The sequence below is a fragment of the Gastrolobium bilobum genome, unplaced genomic scaffold (genome assembly GCF_033153095.1).
Source record: "Gastrolobium bilobum isolate Gb01-03AN ecotype WA unplaced genomic scaffold, APGP_CSIRO_Gbil_v1 utg8278, whole genome shotgun sequence".
Classification (NCBI taxonomy): domain Eukaryota; kingdom Viridiplantae; phylum Streptophyta; class Magnoliopsida; order Fabales; family Fabaceae; genus Gastrolobium; species Gastrolobium bilobum.
In genome coordinates, this window is record NW_026896151.1 from 1 (window position 1) to 20,025 (window position 20,025).

The following is a 20,025-nucleotide window of genomic DNA, read 5'->3' on the forward strand; positions in this document are numbered from 1 at the left end:
GAAATACCCGTCTGCCCTTGGAATGTCAGGGTTATGCTATTACCTGGCCTTTATTTGAAAGGCAATTCTTGCTGAAATACTTTCCGCTGAAGCCCGGATAAGGAAGAAGCGTGAATTTGAAGAACTAAAGCAGGGTCAGATGTCTATTGATGAAAACTTGAATAAGATCAATAAGCTGGCCAAATACTCTCATTTCAAGATAGCTCCACCTACAGAGGATGATTTGATTTTTAAATTTCATAGAGGATTACATGATAACATCTCTGAAAAACTTGCAGGTGACTCATTTGATACTTTTGCTGCACTTGTTAAAAAGTGTAAAAATATTCAAGAATATTACAGAAGGAAGCATAAGGACCAATCTGCTCCTAATTCTGGTCCTAAAAACACTTCTGGGAATTCTAAAGGAAAAGGGTTGCAGGTTAGACAGTCTGATGGTAAGTTCAAAAAGGCGGGAAATTCTAAGCCTGGAAATATTAAGCCTGCTTCTCTATGTGTTCATGCACTATTGTGTTACATTGTGGTTGAGGAACCATCTCTACCTCTCCCACCTCCAGTCGCCCGAGTATATGCAGTGACTCAGCAAGAGGCTCAGAGGTCAGCTAGTTTGGTGCGAGGTATGATTTCTATTCATGATGAAATGCTTAGTGTTTTGTTTGATTCTGGTGCCACGCATTCTTTTATTGCTGATTATGTAGCTGAAGCATTTGGTCTGCATGTGAAAAAAATGAAAACTCCTATGCGTATTGTTACAGCTGTGGGAAGAGTTTTTAATGAAGACTATGTTTGTGAAAATGTGAAATTCAAGTATGAAGGCAGGGAATATTCTGCCGACTTTATTGTCTTGCACCTTGCTTCTGTGAATTTAATTCTGGGGATGGATTGGTTGTCCAAGTACTGTGTGAAGATTGACTGCTGCAGTAAAACCATTTCTGTCTCATCTCATGATGAAGAAAGGGAGTCTCCTTATTTGTCTGTACTACAGGTGGTAAAGGCCTTGAAGGAAGGAGATTCCGGGTATGTTTTATTGGGAGGTTTGGTTGGCGTCAACAAGGAGCCAGTTTCTGTTATTCCGATTGTCTCTTAATTTGAGGATGTCTTTCCGGATGAAATTCCGCACTTCCCTCCAGAGAGGGAAATTGAATTTGCAATTGACTTATTGCCTGGTGTGGGACCTATCTCTCTTGCCCCATACCGGATGTCACCTATGGAATTATCCGAATTGAAGAAGCAGATTGAAGACTTGTCCAGTAAAAATTTTATCAGACCGAGTGTGTCTCCGTGGGGAGCACCGGTGATCTTTGTTAAGAAGGATGGGTCTATGAGATTATGTACAGACTACCGGCAGTTGAATAAGGTTACTGTCAAGAATAAGTATCCTTTGCCGGGTATAGATGATTTGTTGGATCAGTTGCGTGGTGCAACTGTATTTTCTAAGATTGATCTTCGATCCGGGTATCATCAGATCCGGGTAAAGCCGGATGACGTTCCGAAGACAGCTTTCAGGTCCCGTTATGGGCACTATGAGTATCTGGTTATTCCTTTTGGGCTTACAAATGCACCAGCCGTTTTCATGGGTTATATGAATCGGATCTTTAAAGCCTATCTGGATCAGTTTGTGGTGGTCTTTATAGATGACATATTGATATATTCAAAGAGTAAAGAAGAGCATTCTGAGCATCTAAAGGTTGTTTTGCAGATTCTGAGAGAGCATCAGTTGTATGCTAAACCATCAAAATGTGAATTCTGGATTTCCGAGATACAATTTCTGGGCCATGTCATCTCATCTGAAGGAGTGGCAGTGGACCCGAGCAAGATTGAAGCAGTGGTAGAATGGGAACGTCCTAAAAATGTTACAGAGATCAGGAGTTTTCTTGGTTTGGCTGGATATTATAGGCGTTTTATTGAGGGATTCTCACGGATGGTTTTACCTTTGACACGGTTAACCCGTAAAGGGAACCCATTTGTGTGGACCCAAGAATGTGAAGTGAGCCTTCAAGAGTTAAAAAGGAAGTTGACTACAGCTCCGGTATTAATATTGTCGGATCCTACAAGTAAGTTTGTGGTGTATTGTGATGCTTCTAAGTTTGGGTTAGGCTGTGTGTTAATGCAGTTCCGTCAGGTGGTCGCTTATGCTTCTCGGCAGTTGAAACCGCATGAGGAGAATTATCCGACACATGATCTTGAGTTGGCAGCCGTAGTGTTCGCATTGAAAATTTGGCGACACTTTCTATACGGGGCCGATTTTATTGTCTACAGTGACCACAAAAGTCTAAAGTATCTGTTTGATCAGAAGGAGCTAAATATGAGGCAACGCCGATGGGTGGAATTTCTGAAGGATTATGATTTTGAATTGCAATATCACCCTGGTAAAGCCAATGTAGTAGCTGATGCTTTAAGCAGAAAGACGCTTGGTATGGCCAATTTGATGATTTCCGAGTATAATTTGATTGAGAAATTCAGGGATCTCCACATTCCTGTGAATACAGAAGATAGTCCGCATTTATTGACTACTACGGTAGTCCTGAATTCATTAGTTGAGCGGATTAAAGAAGCTCAATTGCTTGATGAAGAGATTCAGTCTATGAAAGAGCAGGACTTTGTGTCCACTGATAGGTTCGGTCTTAAGTTTTACAAGGATCGGATCATTGTTCCAAAAGGTCAGATGGTAGATGAGGTATTAACTGAGGGTCACATGGGTAAGTACACTATCCATCCTGGTGCTACCAAGATGTACCAAGACTTGAAACGGAATTTCTGGTGGTCGGGAATGAAGAAAGACATTGCTCTATTTGTGAGTAAGTGTTTGGCATGTCAGAAAGTTAAGATTGAGCATCAGAGACCTTCTGGATTACTGCAGCCCTTGGATATTCCGGAATGGAAATGGGTCAGTATTTCTATGGATTTTGTAGTAGCATTACCGAGAACTCAGGCTGGTTTTGATTCCATCTGGGTAGTTGTTGACAGATTGACAAAGTCTGCACATTTCATACCAGTTAAAACGAGTTTCTCCACAGAGCAGTTGGCTCGGATATATGTAAGAGAGATTGTGAAACTTCATGGTGTTCCTGAAAGTATCATTAGTGATCGGGACACTAAATTTACTTCTAGACTCTGGGATGCAGTGCAACAGGCCTTCGGTACACAGTTGAGGCTGAGCACGGCTTATCATCCCCAGACTGATGGTCAGACTGAGAGGACTATTCAGACCCTGGAGGACATGTTGAGGGCTTGTGCCTTAGAGCAGGGAAATGCATGGGATAAATATCTTCCTCTAGTGGAATTTTCCTACAATAATAGTTATCATGCCAGTTTGGGCATGGCTCCGTATGAAGCTTTGTATGGCCGTAGGTGCAGGGCGCCTACTTGTTGGTCAGAAATTGGAGAGAGGCAGTTATTTGGGCCTGATATGGTCCAAGAGACTACCGATCAAATTATGATGATTAAGGATCGATTGAAGAAAGCACAGAGTCGCCAAAAGAGTTATTATGATGCAAAGCATAGACCCCTTGAATTTTCAGAAGGGGATCATGTATTTATCCGTTTGTCTCCGACTACGGGTGTTGGGCGTGCTCTAGGAGTGAGGAAGTTGAGTCCTAGGTTCATTGGGCCCTACCAGATTATGAAAAGGGTCGGACCTGTGGCTTATCAGCTTGCCTTACCTCCACATCTGTCAAATTTGCATAGTGTTTTTCACATCAGTCAACTTCGAAAATACGTGCCGGATGAATCCCACATTGTACAGCCGGACAATATCGAAGTAAGAAAAGACTTGAAGTTTGTTGTGGGACCGTTTAAGGTTCTAGCACGTGATGAAAAAGTGTTGAGAAACAGGACTATTCCCATGATCAAGGTACAACGGGAAGGATTGACTCCTGAGGACGCCACTTGGGACCGGGAGAATGAAATTCTCCAGCGATATCCTGAGTTTGATGTCAGGTATATGTATATTTGATATTTGATTTTGTGGGCAAAATCCTTAAAAGGTGGGGTGAATATAATGACCCTAACTGATAAATCTTAGTTAGAGATTTAATTTAAGGATTTAAATGCCATAATTAGATTCAGTGAGCGATTTCGAGTATTTTGACTGTAATCATGACTATGTTATGAACAGTGCGTTCTGCCGGAGAATTTACAGTTTTGTGAATTAACCGGTAGAGCTTAAAATGAGCAAAATAATTTTAGGAACATAATTTGAAAATTCTGATGACAAATATGAGTTCAGAACGAAAAATTGTATAGTCTGGCACTTTCCGTGAAAATCTCGTGAATAGTGTTTCTACCGGGTATTTTGTACTGCTGTTTAAGCAACCGGTAGAGTCCAGAAATAAATAATTGATGAAATAAGAATAAGAAAGTCTAATATATGCCAAGCAAGTCAATATAGGCCCAAGAAAATGATAAGTTTATAAGTGTTAAGTTTTAAAAGTAAATAAAGTACAATTAGTGATTCACAGTGCATTTCGTCAAAAACGGTGCAGAAACCATACTGTGAATTATGAATATTGTTTTGTAACAGATAAAAATTAATGTAAATGATTTTAGAAAAAATAAAAATATGTTCGTAGTTTTAAGTTAGTTCCGGGTCAATTTAAGTTAAAATACGCGATAGAAAAACATCTGTTAAAAAAGGCCACATGTGCTAGCCTTATAAGTGACTTAGTCTCATTATCCCAAATCAGTTTCTCTCTCCTCTCACCCTCTCAAAACCGAGCTGCACCATTGGAGAAGGGGGGTAGGGTTTTGAATTTCTTCTCCTTGATTCTCCATCATTTCTACTCCAAATTCAAAGACCCACCACATGAAATTGCTTGTAAAACACCCAATGAACCCATTCCAACCATCAATTTGAGGTTTTGTTGAGTGTGTGAAGAGTTATTCCTCCTCTCATTTTCGAGTTACTATTCATTGGAGGAGAAAAAGTGAGTTTTTGGATGGAGCTTGGCTTGGAGATTGCTCTCTAGGCTTTGTACAAGTGTTTAGAGGTAAGAAACCTCTATTTCCATGATATTATTTTGATGATTTAAGTTATGAAATTGATGAGCATATTTTGTTGGGAAATAATTGATGTTAGAATGTGAAATTTATGATGGATTATTGTTGTTTAGGAAGTTATAGTGTTGAGAAAGCATCCACATGTGATAAAAAAATTTAAAAGTCCTATTGCATCTTCCTCCTAGGTTTCGGCCATCATGGAGTGAGTAGGAGTTATTGTGGAAAAAAATTATATTATGTATTGTGAAGGTATAGTGTGTTGGAAATGAGTGAAAATGGATGAGTTAGTAAGAATGCCTAAGTAAAAAGGACTTGGTGTCTAAACTCAAAATAGGAATTTAGTGGAAGCATTCCTAGGTGTTTGCAAGTTGTAATGAAGTAACGAAAATGCATTGTAAAAGAGAAGGATCTTTGGAAATTCCCCTTGTAGGATTCGACCTATAGGGTATTTAGGGATATATTTTGTACATTTTATTTTAAATAAAATGTGTTGTAATAAATTGTATAAAGGTGATGAGTTTTGAAGAAAAATAGCATGATTTATGTTGAAAATTCCTAAGGGAATGGTTGATTAAATTAAAGAACACCAACGGTTATAAAGAGGTCTAGACTTGTGTATTGGCATAGGATTGGCAAAAATGCAAAGAAAGGAAAATAAGCGATAAAATGTATGCTTATGAAATAATTATGGTATTGCATCATTTTATTGATGCATTGTAAATTATTCTCTAGGTGTGCCTAGGATTGAGAAGGATCGGAAATCTCTTGAAGCGATAAAAGTAACTTGTTCCACAAGTAAGCGTATTGGTAAAGCTTCAAGAGGTAAGCTCTATGTTTAAGGAGTCTTTTCCTGCTTGAGTGCTCCACCATGGTTAGTGAACTATGGTTGGACTGTATGACTGTGATTTAGATGCTTTGTATAGATGCATTCATATAGAGTTATTTGATAACATGATATGTTTTGCTCTGATATGACTTCTGTAATTTGATTTCTGTAACAATCTCTGGCCATTGATTGTATAGTACCCGGACGTCCGCTTTGGGGTCCTCCCTCGGGACTGATGGTGTACGCCTCTGTTATGTCTGGTTCCGCTTTGGGGTCCTCCCTCGAGAACACGTGCGTTGATTTCCGCTTGGGGTCCTCCCTTGGGAATGACGGCGCACGCCTCTGATATGATATGGATATATGCTCTGTTCTGTTATGATATCTGCTATATGTTGTATTTGTATACTATGTATCTGACTTTCATGCAGGAGTGAGCCAGGGGTATGGAGAATTCTCGATAAACCTGGAGCTTATTGAGATTTGTAATCTCACCCCTCTTTGGGGACACATTTTCAGGTGCCCAGATTTCCGGTGAGTCCTCACTAGGCAGGGACACGACACGTGGCTGAGGCAGTTGACAAACCGGATTTTGAGTGGCTGTAGGCTGCTACCTTTTTGGAGTGTTTGATGTATTTTAGTATTTTCGCATTTGATGGATCATGATATTGATCCTTTATTTTGTATATGGCCTGTATATGTTTTGTACATGTCTGTCAGTTTGATGCATGTACATTTGAGTATTCAGGAACGTTATATGATGATGTAGTATTCAGATAGGTTTATGTTTTGATGGCATGTTGTTAGATTTAGTGGCACGGAGCCATGTTATGCATGCGCCCATGTATGGGTATTCGATTATATTTGGATATCTGGTATTTCTGAATTGATATGTTGTATAAACTGTTTATCAGGAAATGCTTCTGTGTGGGATTGGAAAATCCCCAGTTGTCCGATTTATAGAGGAAACTCTGCCCGATTTTCGTTTACGCCGAGTAAGAATTAAGTTAGAAAAAGAAAAAGTTAGCTCATATTTTCGTAAGTTAAGTCTTCCGCTGTTTCTGTTTATATCATGTGTATGTTAATTGAACCGGCTCGAGACGGGGATGTTACACTTAAGCACGGACCAGGGCGCTCAAGCGCGCAACCCTGGGCGCTTAAGCCCCACCCTGGGCGCTGAAACACGAGGGGGCAGTAAGCCTCCCAACTTTCTGCAGCAAAGGGCGCTTAAGCGCACGCCAGGGCGCTCCAGCGCGAGGAGGCAGAATGCATTGGCACTCGCAGGGGCAGCAGGACGCTTGGGCGCTCTCCTGGGCGCTAAAGCGCGCTGCCAGGGAATTCCAATTCCCACATTTCTCAAGTCCAAGCCTAGGGGAAGATGCATCCCCATTACAAACCCCAATTGTCCATGCCCCAAAACTAAATCCTAGCACTCATCCAACCTCTCCTCATGAGATTTAGCTAGAATTTGGGCAGCATGACCTTTGTTTTCTCATCGTTTACCAATTTAAACAAAGGGTACCTAATTGATTTTCAGCCCAACCAATTCAACAACTCAATACCTAACAAGCATGCATATATTGAATTTCAAGTAGGCATAATTTACATTACACATCCTTTACAAATCATAGAACTTAGCTTACAAAACACTATGATCATTCCCTTGGCTCCCATCAACAAAAGGTGTAACCAAAGGCATGAGCATAGGCTAAGTTCATCCAATGAATCAAGATATACAAATGACCATGGGCTTTCAAAATAAAATCCTATACATGTCAACTACAAAAGGCATGCATAAACTCAAAAGAAATGCCACATTTCATGCATAATCCAGATATGGCCACTTGCCACCAGAGGCTCCTGCAGCATCCTTACCTGAAAGGGGGTCCCCACAACACGGGGTGAGATATACGAATATATCCAGTAAACCAGGGGTCCTTGGAGCATCTCTCCACCCCACAGTTCCATATCAGTGTAATAGCAATAACAATAATAATGCAGTAAATACATATCTATGCAAAGTGCAATACATCTCCAGGAGAAATCCCTCGAGCTCTCAAGCTGTCCTAAGGAAACTCAGATGCAAATAGTCCTACTGGCCAGCTAACTACCAAGTATGATTTACGCATCGTCATGCCACATACCAACATATGGAAACACCATCCTATGCCACACCAAATGCATACACATACGTATAACAAAGCATTACACTATTTTATTGCATTTATATACACAATCACAACCTCTACCCTTTCAGGGCTTGGTAGAACAGTCAAGGGAATTACACCCAAGGTCCGAAGGCTTACATCAATGCTTCAGTCGACCTTTGTTCTTCACCAATGTCAACAATACTCTACTCCAAAACCAACACCTACACATGGTGTAATGCAATCAACACATTGCATCCAAGAGTATTTCACAATCAACCATCAACTACTCAATTCAAAACACAACACAAGTGTGAGCTTACCAATTCCAATGAGCTACTCAAGCTCCATAGCTTGTTCAAGCGGTTGATCACTCACGGTCGGTCCAAATGTCTCAATCCTAGACATCATTAGGACACAATCATCAATCAACCAAGCCATACCATTTATCAACAATGCAAGAAATCCAATATCAAGCATCATATTCTTGCCATTTTACAAGTATACTCATTTAGCTATCTAAGCTCATTTTCACCGATTAAATGACATTCCTAGCATTTTCCATAACATGCTCTAAGCTCCATTATTCCTAGAACATAGCTAATTCAACTACATTTCTAAAATTCCCACTTTACTATTCACAAAACCCTACTCATGAAATTTTCCATGAAAATAAGGTTCAAGGGTTTAAATCTTACCACCAATGGTTGCACAACAATGATGTGAGTGCTCCTCAAGCTCCCATGGAGGTAGAAGCCACCAAAACTCCAAAATCTCTCCAATGGCCGAATTTTTGAGAGGCAATATCCCTCTCCACAATGATCCCCACTCAAAACAAAGCAAGGATTATGAAAGAGGAGGAGATTTGGAGTGGTTTAGGCTTTGGAATCACTCAAAATGGTTGAGACTTGCTCCCCCTAGGTTCTCTCTTCCTCCCTTTCCCTCCTTCTCCTTCTTCTTCATTTCTTCTTTTCTGTTTCTGGCGTCGACGGGCTGGGTGGGAAATGGGGGTTCTCTTTTGGCTTTTAGGCACTTAACATTGGTTAAGTGGCTTTAAGCGGCTATTGGTTCATCTATCTATTCAACTCCAATAATTACCAAACTTTACCCAAAAGTCTGGAATATTATTCTAGGAATATTACTATTTTTATTTTTATATTTTGGGCACTTTCGCCAGTACCCATTTATACCCCTTAATTTTCACTGAGTACACTTTTTAACTCCAAAGTGACTCAGATTCATTTAATTAAGCCTTATACTTAATTTCACTCACTAAAACATGTTTAATTAATTAATTACACTAGTTTTACTAATTAATTAAGTTGAGTTATTATACTAAGCACTTTCTACCACATGTCAACACCTAATCCGCCATGTATTACAGCGAGTTAGATGACGTGGCATTTTCAGAAAAAAAAATTTACAAAGTGTCGCTTTCAGATAATTTTTTGCAAAAAAAATATGTCACTTTTGGTCGTTATCCCAAATAAGAGACTTCTCTCTAACCATCTCCTATTTAATGATATCTTACAAGGACCATACATTTCACTGTCAAAAACAACCACAAATCACATAATTAGAAACTCCTTTTATGAAACGTAAACTTATTAGATTCATCTCTCTCATACGTGATACACCTTCTTTTCTTTGGTCCACTAGTCCACGTAAGTCATTCATTAAATCCCAACAAAGTCTAATGGATAAATTATTTTTCAAAAAAATGTATGTGATGCAAATGCAGGTAATGTTTTTCTAAAGTTATAAATGATATTATGAGTCTATAAAAGTACTGAGAAACATATTTTCACACCTGTTCAATTAATATCGGATCAGATGCAGTTATTTTTAAAATCCAGAATTGAGAGAGGTTTAAAAGCCTTAATCCTGAACTGCCCTGAATCGAATTAGTTACGAAGCAATAAATCGATTGAAATATTTTCAAAATATGTTTAACCTTTAAAAATATTTTTTTAAGTAAAACCTTGAAGAAAAATATAGTTGAACGATAAATCGATTGTTAAATTTTTGACCACATATGATGTAGTTTATGTTGGAAGTATTCAAGTATGAGTTATAAAGAAGTACCACATCTACTAGACATAGACCAAGTGATGACTATAAAAGTGCAAAAAGACCCATAAACCTACAGCCTTAAGGTTTTGGGTTAAAATGTGGTGTCAGCCCACTTATTGTGGTTTATCGCTTGGCCCATGGATGTATCCCTTGCAATGAGTTTTGGGCTCCCCGTACCATTCTTAACAGTTTAGGTAGATAAAAGTTTTACGTGAAATTAAATACCGGTATTCGATTGGAGCTACGATACACCTCGCAATCTCTTTGAAAATTTGTATGAGAAATTACAAATCGTCCACATGTGATGTAGTTTTAATATATGGGGTAAAATAACAACCAAATAATGTTACTATCAATATCACTATCATATCTTAATCGTTAATTTTTGTCAATCAACGGTTATTATTTTCACAAATCAAACTCATCAATTAATTATTAATTCGCAATAGGAAGATGTTATACTTACTACCTATTTTTCTTATTACCTCTTACTATCAAATCTTAACCGTTGATTTTCGTAAATCTAATGGTTATAATTTATTAGAAATTAATAATTAATTAATAAATATTACACAATAAATTACAACCGTTAGATTGACGAAAATAAACGATTACGATTTAGTAGTAAGAGAGATTTAGTAGTTGAAAGTAGTAAGAAAAAGAAGTAGTAACTATAATTTCCCCTTCGCAATAAATGATAATCATTAATTGGCAAAAATCAACTAAGATATAGTAGTAACATTATTTGGTAGTAACAATATCTTATCCCATAATATAAAACTAAAATTGATTCAAATTCAATAATCTCAAACACAAAGTCAGAAACTCATTAAATGTGTACCTATCCTTCCACCCAAAAATAAAAGGAAAATCAGCAACAAGTTAAATTTTGGGATTATTGTTATCAAAAAAAAAAAAAATTGGGATTATTTATCAAACATATTTTCAAAATAGATTATTTTGTTTTAAAATATATGAAATAAAGGTAACTATCATTTCACTTATATTAATGGGATAGGTTATTCTACCTATTCTTATTGGGAAAAATGTTTCCGCAGTTAATGCAGAGAAGTTATCTGCATTTATTCCCAAAACGACGTCGTTTTAGTATTGAAATCTTAAAAAACTATAAATATAAAGACTATTATAACCCTAAAATAAATTAAAATTACAAAAACACCATGATTTCCGTCTCAAAACGACGTCGTATTGACTTACTGCAGATAACTTATCTGCAATAACTGCAGAAAAAGCGAACCCATTCTTATTTTGCCTACCTCTCTTGACGTTAGATTACAATCTCATCTAATGGTGGAGATTTGCGAAATAAAATAAATCTTTTTTCCCTTTCTTTTTTCTTACTGCCTCCCACACTCTTTCTCTCTCCTCCCATTTCTCGTTTGTGTAATTTACAACCTGAATTTATATTTTAATCTAAATTCATTCAATGATTAATGGCTTCTGCTGGATGAATATAATTTTCAAAATTCCTTGAATCTGATATAATTGAGCACAACTGAAACCACAAAAATACAAAAAAACGAAAACTACGAATAATCCCTTCCTTTGAATTAATCCACGATTACAGTAACGTTTCTATTTTGTTCTTAAAATTTGAAATAATCAATTTATCTCCTTATTCTTATATTATTTTTCATCTTGAAGTGGGGAAATGATCTCTGTTTTCTCTATGCCCAATAACAGACCTACCTGATCCCATAACATAGGTCATCTGGGTTTGTTTCTTCTTGACACCCCTTTTTAATTTTTTATATAAATGCTCATAACAATGACTAGACTTGATGAATTGAGAAAAAAGCTTACACCTTTTTTTGATGCTGAAGCGTCGTTGAAGAGAGAGAAAGGGGAGGAGAGAGAAAGAATGAAAGGCAGTGAGAAAGAGAAAGGAGTAAAAGAGTTTATTTTATATAGTAAATCTTCACCATTGGATGAGATTGTAATCTAACGGTATTGAAAGGGGTAGACAAAAGTAGGCAAAATAAGAGTAGGCAGAATAACTTATCCCTATGTTAATTAATACAACATCTCAACATCACAAAAACATATAATTAATTTTTGGGAAGGAAAATCTTAAGAATTAATCACAATGAGGAAAAGGAAGCATCACATTTAGAGCCTATTTGGATCCTCTTCTTTTTAAGCTAGAAGCTACTTATAAGCTAAAGTTAAAAAAAGAGCTTAAAAAAAGAAGTTAAAAGTTGTTTGGTAATCACATAAAAAATTTAGCTTAAAAGTTACTTAAAAGCACATATTTCAAGAAAATTATCTCTTTCTCTATTTTTATAACTCTTCATTTTAAAAAAAAGCACATAATTCAAGAAAAGTATATAAGAGCTGAAAAAAAGCTCCTCCTAGAAACTTTTAGCTTTAAGCTTTTTTCTTCATTATAAAAAAAAAATTTCATTATAAGAGCTTTTTCCAAAACCTGTTTGGTCTGGCTTATACTTTTAATTAGCTTCTAACTTAAAAAATAGAGAGGATGGAAACAATTATTTAGATTTTAGACGGTTTTTCTTCTTCTTGTGTTTATAATTCAGTGGTGGACCCATTATATTTTCTTTATGTCTGCACAATTTTTTTATTTTTTATTTTAAAGATCATAATCATGATTCAATTTTTGTTTCCACATCAAAAGTAAAGCTTTGGTGAATCAACCAAAGTTTTAAGGAAATAATAGATAATGATAATTTAAAAAAATTATAAACACCAAAAAAAGACATTTGTAAAATATAGTATAATTATAAGAGTTAATCGATCAAAAACCAACATTTGTCGATGTCTATTTGATTCAAAGTTAGCCACTTTTGTTTCACAAAAAAACATGAAAAATTCCGTGAGATTCTCCTCCACTTGATGAAAATTAATTTCAGGAATGATGATGTTTATTAAGATTTGGAGCTAATAAGATTTATAAAAAAAAGAAAAGAAGAGAGAGACAAAGCAAAAGGCTAGGGTTTAAACTTTAAGTTTTTAATTATGTGGGTCGGTTGGATTAGACATATTTTTACCTTTTTCCTTTAATTTTCTTATTTCTTTTTTTTTACTTGAAGCATCCATCTAATGTGAAATTTTTTTTTTCTCCAACTTTGTGTTTGTGTCTGCAAGTGCAGACACTTGCAGTGAGGGTGCGTCCGCCGTTGGTTTATATATATCAGTTTTCAGAATAAGAAACGAAATACCCTCAAAGAATAAAACAATTAAAAAAAAACGTTTCTGTTCAACCAAACACACACAAAAAAAAACATGCTTTTAATTAACACTGGCGCTGGATTCTGTTGCATCGACCCGCCACGACCCGACCCGAAGCACGAAACCCGAATCTTCTCCTCGCGTTTTCAGTGCCGGCGGGAGTCTTCGCCGTCTCCGGTGAGGCATGCGGCGTTCCAAAGCGTGCATTTGGAGAGGAAAGGCGAAAAGCGCCGATCGATATGCACCGCAGATGAGCTTCACCGCGTCTCTGTTTCAAACTCCGATTGGAAGCTCGCTCTGTGGCGCTACCTTCCTTCTCCCAAGGTTCATCTCTTCGCAAGCTCTCATCTTTGCGTTTTCTGTGGATACCCTTTTGGCAATGCAATGATATATCTTCTGGGTATCTTTGAATTTCTTCGTTTTTATCGAAAAAGAGAGAAAGAAGCTTCATTTTTTTACCATGTTTTACGTTAGTTTCTCAAGATTACAAGGTGGTTTTGTTAAGTTTTTATAAAAGGTATAAGCTTTTGCATTTATTTTGCAGGCCCCGTTGAGGAATCACCCGCTTTTGTTATTGTCGGGGGTTGCAACTAATGCTATTGGCTATGATCTCTCTCCTAAGGTGACTGTGTTTCCATTGAAAAGCCATGAATTTTTTTTGTTTTGTTTTGTTTTGGGAATGACTATTATGCTGATTATGCACCCATAAAACATTGTTTTCTTAGTTTCTTACTTTCATTTCCTTCGATTTTTTAAGTACAAATTGTGCCCACAAATTAAAATCTGAAGTTTGAGTCTAGGATCAATGTTCTCCTTTTAAAGAATGTGTGCTAAGTGCATGTTGTTTGTGTTCAGTCTTCATTTGCTCGGTACATGTCGGCACAAGGATTTGATACATGGATTCTTGAGGTTCGAGGTGCTGGGTTGAGCACACATGGAGATAGCTTGGAGGAAGATGAGGAGTACCTCAAGAATTTGTCTGAGATTGATTCTGCAATTAATGATGGTAAAAGCAATGCTTCTTCTGCAAGAGCATTGGGATTTAAGAACCTTGGTGCTTCTTTTGAATCAGAAGTTCCTCACATGAAAAAGAGAGGATCAGGGATAGTAACTAACGATGAGGAACTACAGCTAACATCGGGGTTGATGGATATTTTTACAAGGATATCTGACAGGCTTGCAGGCTTTCTCAGTGGGGGTTAGTGAAGTAATCTTGGGAACTTGTAGTTTTTAACATTGTATAATGATATGAACACTAACAATATGAACATTAATATTTTTCAGAATTGTTGGAAGGGGGTGAAAACTCTGCAATTATTAGTCAAATCAAGCATTTTGGTCAGAGACTTCGAACTATTATTGAAGGTCAACAATTGTTCCCAGCTCAGGTTTTTGAGTTGCAAGACCGTTTTACTGCCATTCTAGAAGAATTGCAGAAACAACTTGAGCTGGCTGTCAATTATGATTGGGACTTCGACCATTATCTTGAAGAGGATGTACCAGCTGCGGTGAGGTGACATTCCTTTGTAATACATGACTGTTAATTTGGCAAGAGCTGTATTTTATCTCTTCTTTACTTCTGTTGTGTAATCTTAATATTTGTTTGTTCCACCAAGTATTCATATAGAATTTGGGATTATCTCATTAAATTTGTTTATCAATTGTTGGTTTTATACTTCTATACATTAGATGGAATACATAAGGGCTCAATGCCAACCAAGGGATGGAAAATTGCTGGCAATTGGTCACTCAATGGGGGGTATCTTGTTGTATGCAAGGCTCTCACGTTGTTGTAAGTCCCACCAATCTGTTGTTTTATTTCATCTGCAACTATTGTAATTATGGGGCTGTGTTACTATTCATTCATGATTTGTTTGACAGATCTATCAAAATCCAAATTTGCTTGCTTTTTGGTGCAAGCTTGTTTACACAAAATTGGTCATGATTGCTTTATATATTTCACTTTCTATTTTAATTTCATATATTACAAGCCTTTAATTATACTAGCATGCTAAATATTACCCAGCTACAACCTTGTCTGCATTGTAAGAAATAATCACATGATTCTTGAATTTTCCATAGTCATATTCAAAACTTATCTTTAATGCATAAATCATTTTATTTTGCAATGATGCTAGACAGAAGTGCTTTCGATGTTTTGCAATTGAGCATATAATTCAGTGTCCATCATTTGAAGGACATTATAAACTATATAGAACACGATCATCTATTATTATGTCCATTCCTTTTTTATATAGAACCACAGATGTGTAGCTTAAATTATTTAAAAAATCACTAGTTTACATTAAAATAAAATAAGAGATTATTTTATTTGTTTTGCCACAACCTATGTGGAGAATGTTTAACAATGTAAATATCTCTCGCCAAGCATGTTATCTCCCTGTCTGATCTTGTAAAGAACTTTCAGGACAGCTTGAGATCTTAAGTAGAATATAAACCACATTGTTGTGATTAGTGAAGGACCCTATTTGCAAATTATTTCTGGGAATTAATGTGTTGATTGATATTTCTTATTTGCTATGAAAATTGTATGCAAGGTTTGGATGGAAAGGATTCTGGGTTGGCATCAGTTGTTACTTTGGGATCATCACTTGACTATACACCTTCAAGATCATCTCTCAAGTTGCTTTTACCCCTGGCAAGTGATAAAAGAAACTGATTGTGGTGACAAATTGTATTTATTTTATTCCATGCAAGTGATATGTACTCTCTAAGCTGAAGATAACAGAAAACTAATTAGACTGTTTCTTTGTTTGCAGGCAGAACCTGCTCAGGCTTTAAACATTCCTGTTATTCCAGTTGGACCATTGATTGCTACAGCCTATCCTCTTACAACCCGTCCTCTGTATATTTTATCTTGGTTAAATTATCAGATTTCAGCTCAAGACATGATGGATGAGAAGCTGCTTGAGAAGCTTGTTATGAAAAACTTCTGTAGGTTCCAAATTTTCTTTTTTCATCTGGCATTGTTTCTCAACTTCTTGTTACAGAGTACCTTTCAACATAATTCCTTATGAAATTCTACATAGTAGGGCATCAGGGACTTCCATGTACATTGTTACATGTTTCATCTAAAATAAGAGGTGATTCATACTCTGCAGCTTATTGCAAATATTAGTCAGCTGCATTTAAATTCTTCAATGAGCACTACCAATTTGTAATGGTCATCTTTATAAACTCCTTATCATAAATGCTTGTGGATGCTTCGGTCAACTGATTTGGGTAGCTAGGGTCCTCTTCCTCCTTGTCCCTTGATAATATTGAAGTTTATAGGTAGAATTAAATACACTGATTTATATTTATCTACTTTGAGTTTCAACTCTAGCAAGTTAATGCTTGGATGCTTAATTACTTGTTGATTTCGTCCTTCTATTCAATCTTAACTTACCAGATCTTGCAGACTTATATAAGTGTCATTCTTGTCATCAAATCCATACATTGACAAGCACTAACTTGTTACTTTGGCTTTAGTTTGCAGTCTTATATAAATGTTAGATCTTGCATGCTTGAGTTTGGATTTTATGCAACTTCTTAAATAGTGTAATCTATGCATGCTCTTGCAAAAAATTTCTCTTCCCAACTTTGGATTGTTCCACAATTGACAAATGGACCATGATTGGCAGGTACTGTACCTTCTAAGGTTCTCTTGCAGTTAAAAACAGTCTTCCAAAAAGGTGGTTTACGTGACAGGAGTGGAACATTCTGGTACAAGGACCATCTCCGCAAAAGTAATGTTCCTGTTTTAGCAATTGCTGGTGACCAAGACTTAATCTGCCCTCCTGAAGCTGTATACGGTATTGAAACTGCACTAACCAATCAATTAAATGCTTAACTCTCTCTCCATTCTCCAAAGCAAAAATAATTTCATTTTTATGATGAGCATAATCATAAATGTGAAGCAGAAACGGTGAAGCTTATTCCTGAGGAACTGGTTACATACAAAGTCTTTGGGGAGCCTGGAGGTCCACACTATGCCCACTATGACTTAGTGGGTGGTCGTTCGGTATGATTTTTCCAATTATTATTCTGTTGAGGAAGAGCTACAAGCATGTATATTTTGAATCAACTTGAGATTTTTAATGTATGGATTTTCTTAACTTTGTCACTGTTTACCCTCCAATTGCAGGCAGCAGATGAACTGTATCCATGTATAACTGAATTTCTCATTCATAATGACATGGCTTAGTCCATTGCTCTTTTAAAATACCTCATTCTTTTGTGCATCAAGATGAAGATGCATAAGTTCCTGTATTTTGTCAAAGATGATTTACACATGTAGTTATAAGTACACAAGATGATCTGGACAAATACTGGGTGGTTGCACTGTATCATTCTGATTTTACCAGTGCCAAGAAAGCATGTAGTAGGAATCAGGTGGTATTTGTAATCAAGTTGGAGCGAAGTTGGTGTGAAATATGTTTAGGGCTTTTTTTTTTTTTTTCTAACTTTCTTTTAGAAGCACCAAATTTCACTTCTCTTCAATAACTGTTTTAACATACAAAAATGCTTCTATACCTTGGTCAAACTCCTCAAACAAATAAAAGTTATTTTTCCTAGGGTTTATTGTTTCTCATGTGTTGTGATCCTAAAATGAAGCCATTTTGGAATTACATCTCATAATTTTATCTTTTGTGATAAAAGAAACAATAAATCATTTTTCTTAATCTAGAAAGCAAGTTTATTAATATTACAACACAACCAAATACATTCTAAGCAAACGCAGTTTTTTTTTTTGTAATTTTTGGGTTGAGTACAAAGTTTAGGGTTACGGAAGACTTCATGGACATGCCTTCAATTTCTACTTTGTTTTTTTTTTTTTTAAATCGCCTCAAATGGTTCACCCATCAGACTAGTTCGATTCGAGCACTATTGGACCTCAAGCAATGACGATTCTTTCAAAATCATTTTTTTCGTTCTCAGTGCTCGAATTCGAAATTTTTGGTTAAGAGACACAAGCTCCTTATCACTTGTGCCAACGTTGTTTTAAACTAACAGTGTCTCTTATACAACAAAGCAGCCTTTTAATTCTGCATTTATTTATTTTTTATGATAAATAAAATCCATTACGAATGAAATAGAAATGATGCTTACAAATAGATAAAATATGTAAGCCACTAGAATTGATCTAGTAGTGAGAGATTTAGATAGTATATATGAGGTAATAGATTCAAACAAAAAAAAGTACATAAAATATGTCAAATTTAGATAGAGAAAAAAACATAAATACAATATGTAATTTAAACGAAGTATCTAACCAAAGATAAGTAGCACTATTCTTTGCCTGAAATCTTTTGATAACTAAGCAGCTTTTACAGCTGGGAATCAAAACGAAAAAATATTGCAAATCAAAGAGTGTATTACACCTCTTCTCAAGCTAGATATGAAACTCTTTCGTGTTTGTAAGACTGTCAAGATAGATAACCACAAGATGACTAACATAAAACGTTCTAAAAGAGAAAAACCAAAACCCAATTAAAAAGAACAATAAAGACACACGATGTGTCATTGTGAGATGTAGATATTAATAAACTTGAAATCTAACATATCTAAATAATTTTAAAAAAACACACAAAACAAAAGAAAAAGAGAATGGGGTTGTCACAACATAAGGAGTATGGCATCCCCTACTCGGCCGGCAAAACGGATTCGGCTCGGTGGGCCATCTCGCCTAGCCCACAGAAAGAGACAGTGTGAGCTGACTCATTTTTTGGCGGATTGATGACCGAGCGAGGCAAAGTGGGATAAGTCAGTATAAAATAAGTTTCGACTAACGGACCAACCAGCCCCGTCTGTCATATTGATGGCCGAGCGATAGGGGTGGCAAAACGGGTCGGCCCGCCCCAACCCACCAAAAGTGGGTTGGCCTGGCCCGCCCCGCTCCGCCTCTTGAATTTGGGTTGAAAACCTCAACCCGCCCCGTTTTATGATGGGTTGGCGGTCACATTCCTCTTAGTTTTTTTTCAATCTTAAGTCTAAATGTATGTTAATATTTAGTCAGATATTCTTTACAAACTTATTTTTATCTCCATACATAAATTATCTTTGTCATAAATAAAGTTTTTCTTTTATATTTTTTCTAGAATACTAAGATAACAAAAAATTGGATATCACAAAAGCTTAAAAACAAATAAAACACTACATAATAGTAAAAAAAATAATAATAATAAGCCAACTCGTCGCCAACCCGTTTTGACCCACAACCCAACGGGGCGGGTTGGTGGGTTGAAATATGTAAGACAACTCGTCCCATTTTGACGGGTTGACCCGTCGGGTTCAACCCATATTGCCACCTCTACCGGGCGAGGCAAAGCGAGGTAAGTCAGTGTCAAACAAGTTTGGACTGATAGACCAACCAGCCCCGTCTGTCAAACGAGACAGAATAGACCGAGTTTTTCAGCTCACTTTCAAAAACAAAATGAGGTAGGCTGGCTCATTTTTTTACGAGTTAATAGCGAGGCGGAACAAGTCACCCACTTTGCCACCTCTACTCCTACACTCTCCTATGAAGAAGGCTTAAAACCATAAAAAAAGAGAAAAGAGAAAGAAACTAAGGTGGAATAAATAATAACCCTAGTTTTCCTCAGATAAATTATAATTTTTCCACTAAAATTACTTTCCTAAAATCCAAATTCACATTCTCATCCCAAAAAGTTATGATGCAGAATTGTAGGGAAAGTAGGCTTTCAAGAAAATGCAAGTTTTTTGCTTTATTATTATTCTTCAACAATCAAAAGTCCCTTTTTCACATCTTGT

The 20,025-nt window shown here is 36.5% G+C and overlaps 1 protein-coding gene and 1 long non-coding RNA gene across 2 annotated transcripts; one reads left to right on the forward strand and one right to left on the reverse strand.

Moving 5' to 3' along the window:
* Positions 1 to 7,467: 7,467 nt before the first annotated feature.
* On the reverse strand, positions 7,468 to 8,942 carry LOC133298032 (uncharacterized). Its single transcript, XR_009749717.1, has 4 exons — positions 8,667 to 8,942; positions 8,292 to 8,368; positions 8,128 to 8,192; positions 7,468 to 7,696 (listed from the first exon to the last, which is right to left on the reverse strand). It is a non-coding gene; the product is annotated as an uncharacterized LOC133298032 (long non-coding RNA).
* Positions 8,943 to 13,258: 4,316 nt separating this feature from the next.
* Positions 13,259 to 17,765, forward strand: LOC133298024 (uncharacterized). Its single transcript, XM_061497262.1, has 10 exons — positions 13,259 to 13,575; positions 13,796 to 13,873; positions 14,107 to 14,449; positions 14,536 to 14,759; positions 14,941 to 15,043; positions 15,810 to 15,914; positions 16,036 to 16,206; positions 16,896 to 17,066; positions 17,175 to 17,275; positions 17,399 to 17,765. Exons 1-10 carry the CDS (start codon positions 13,306 to 13,308, stop codon positions 17,456 to 17,458), a joined length of 1,626 nt encoding a protein of 541 aa, XP_061353246.1. The 5' UTR covers positions 13,259 to 13,305; the 3' UTR covers positions 17,459 to 17,765.
* Positions 17,766 to 20,025: the final 2,260 nt, after the last annotated feature.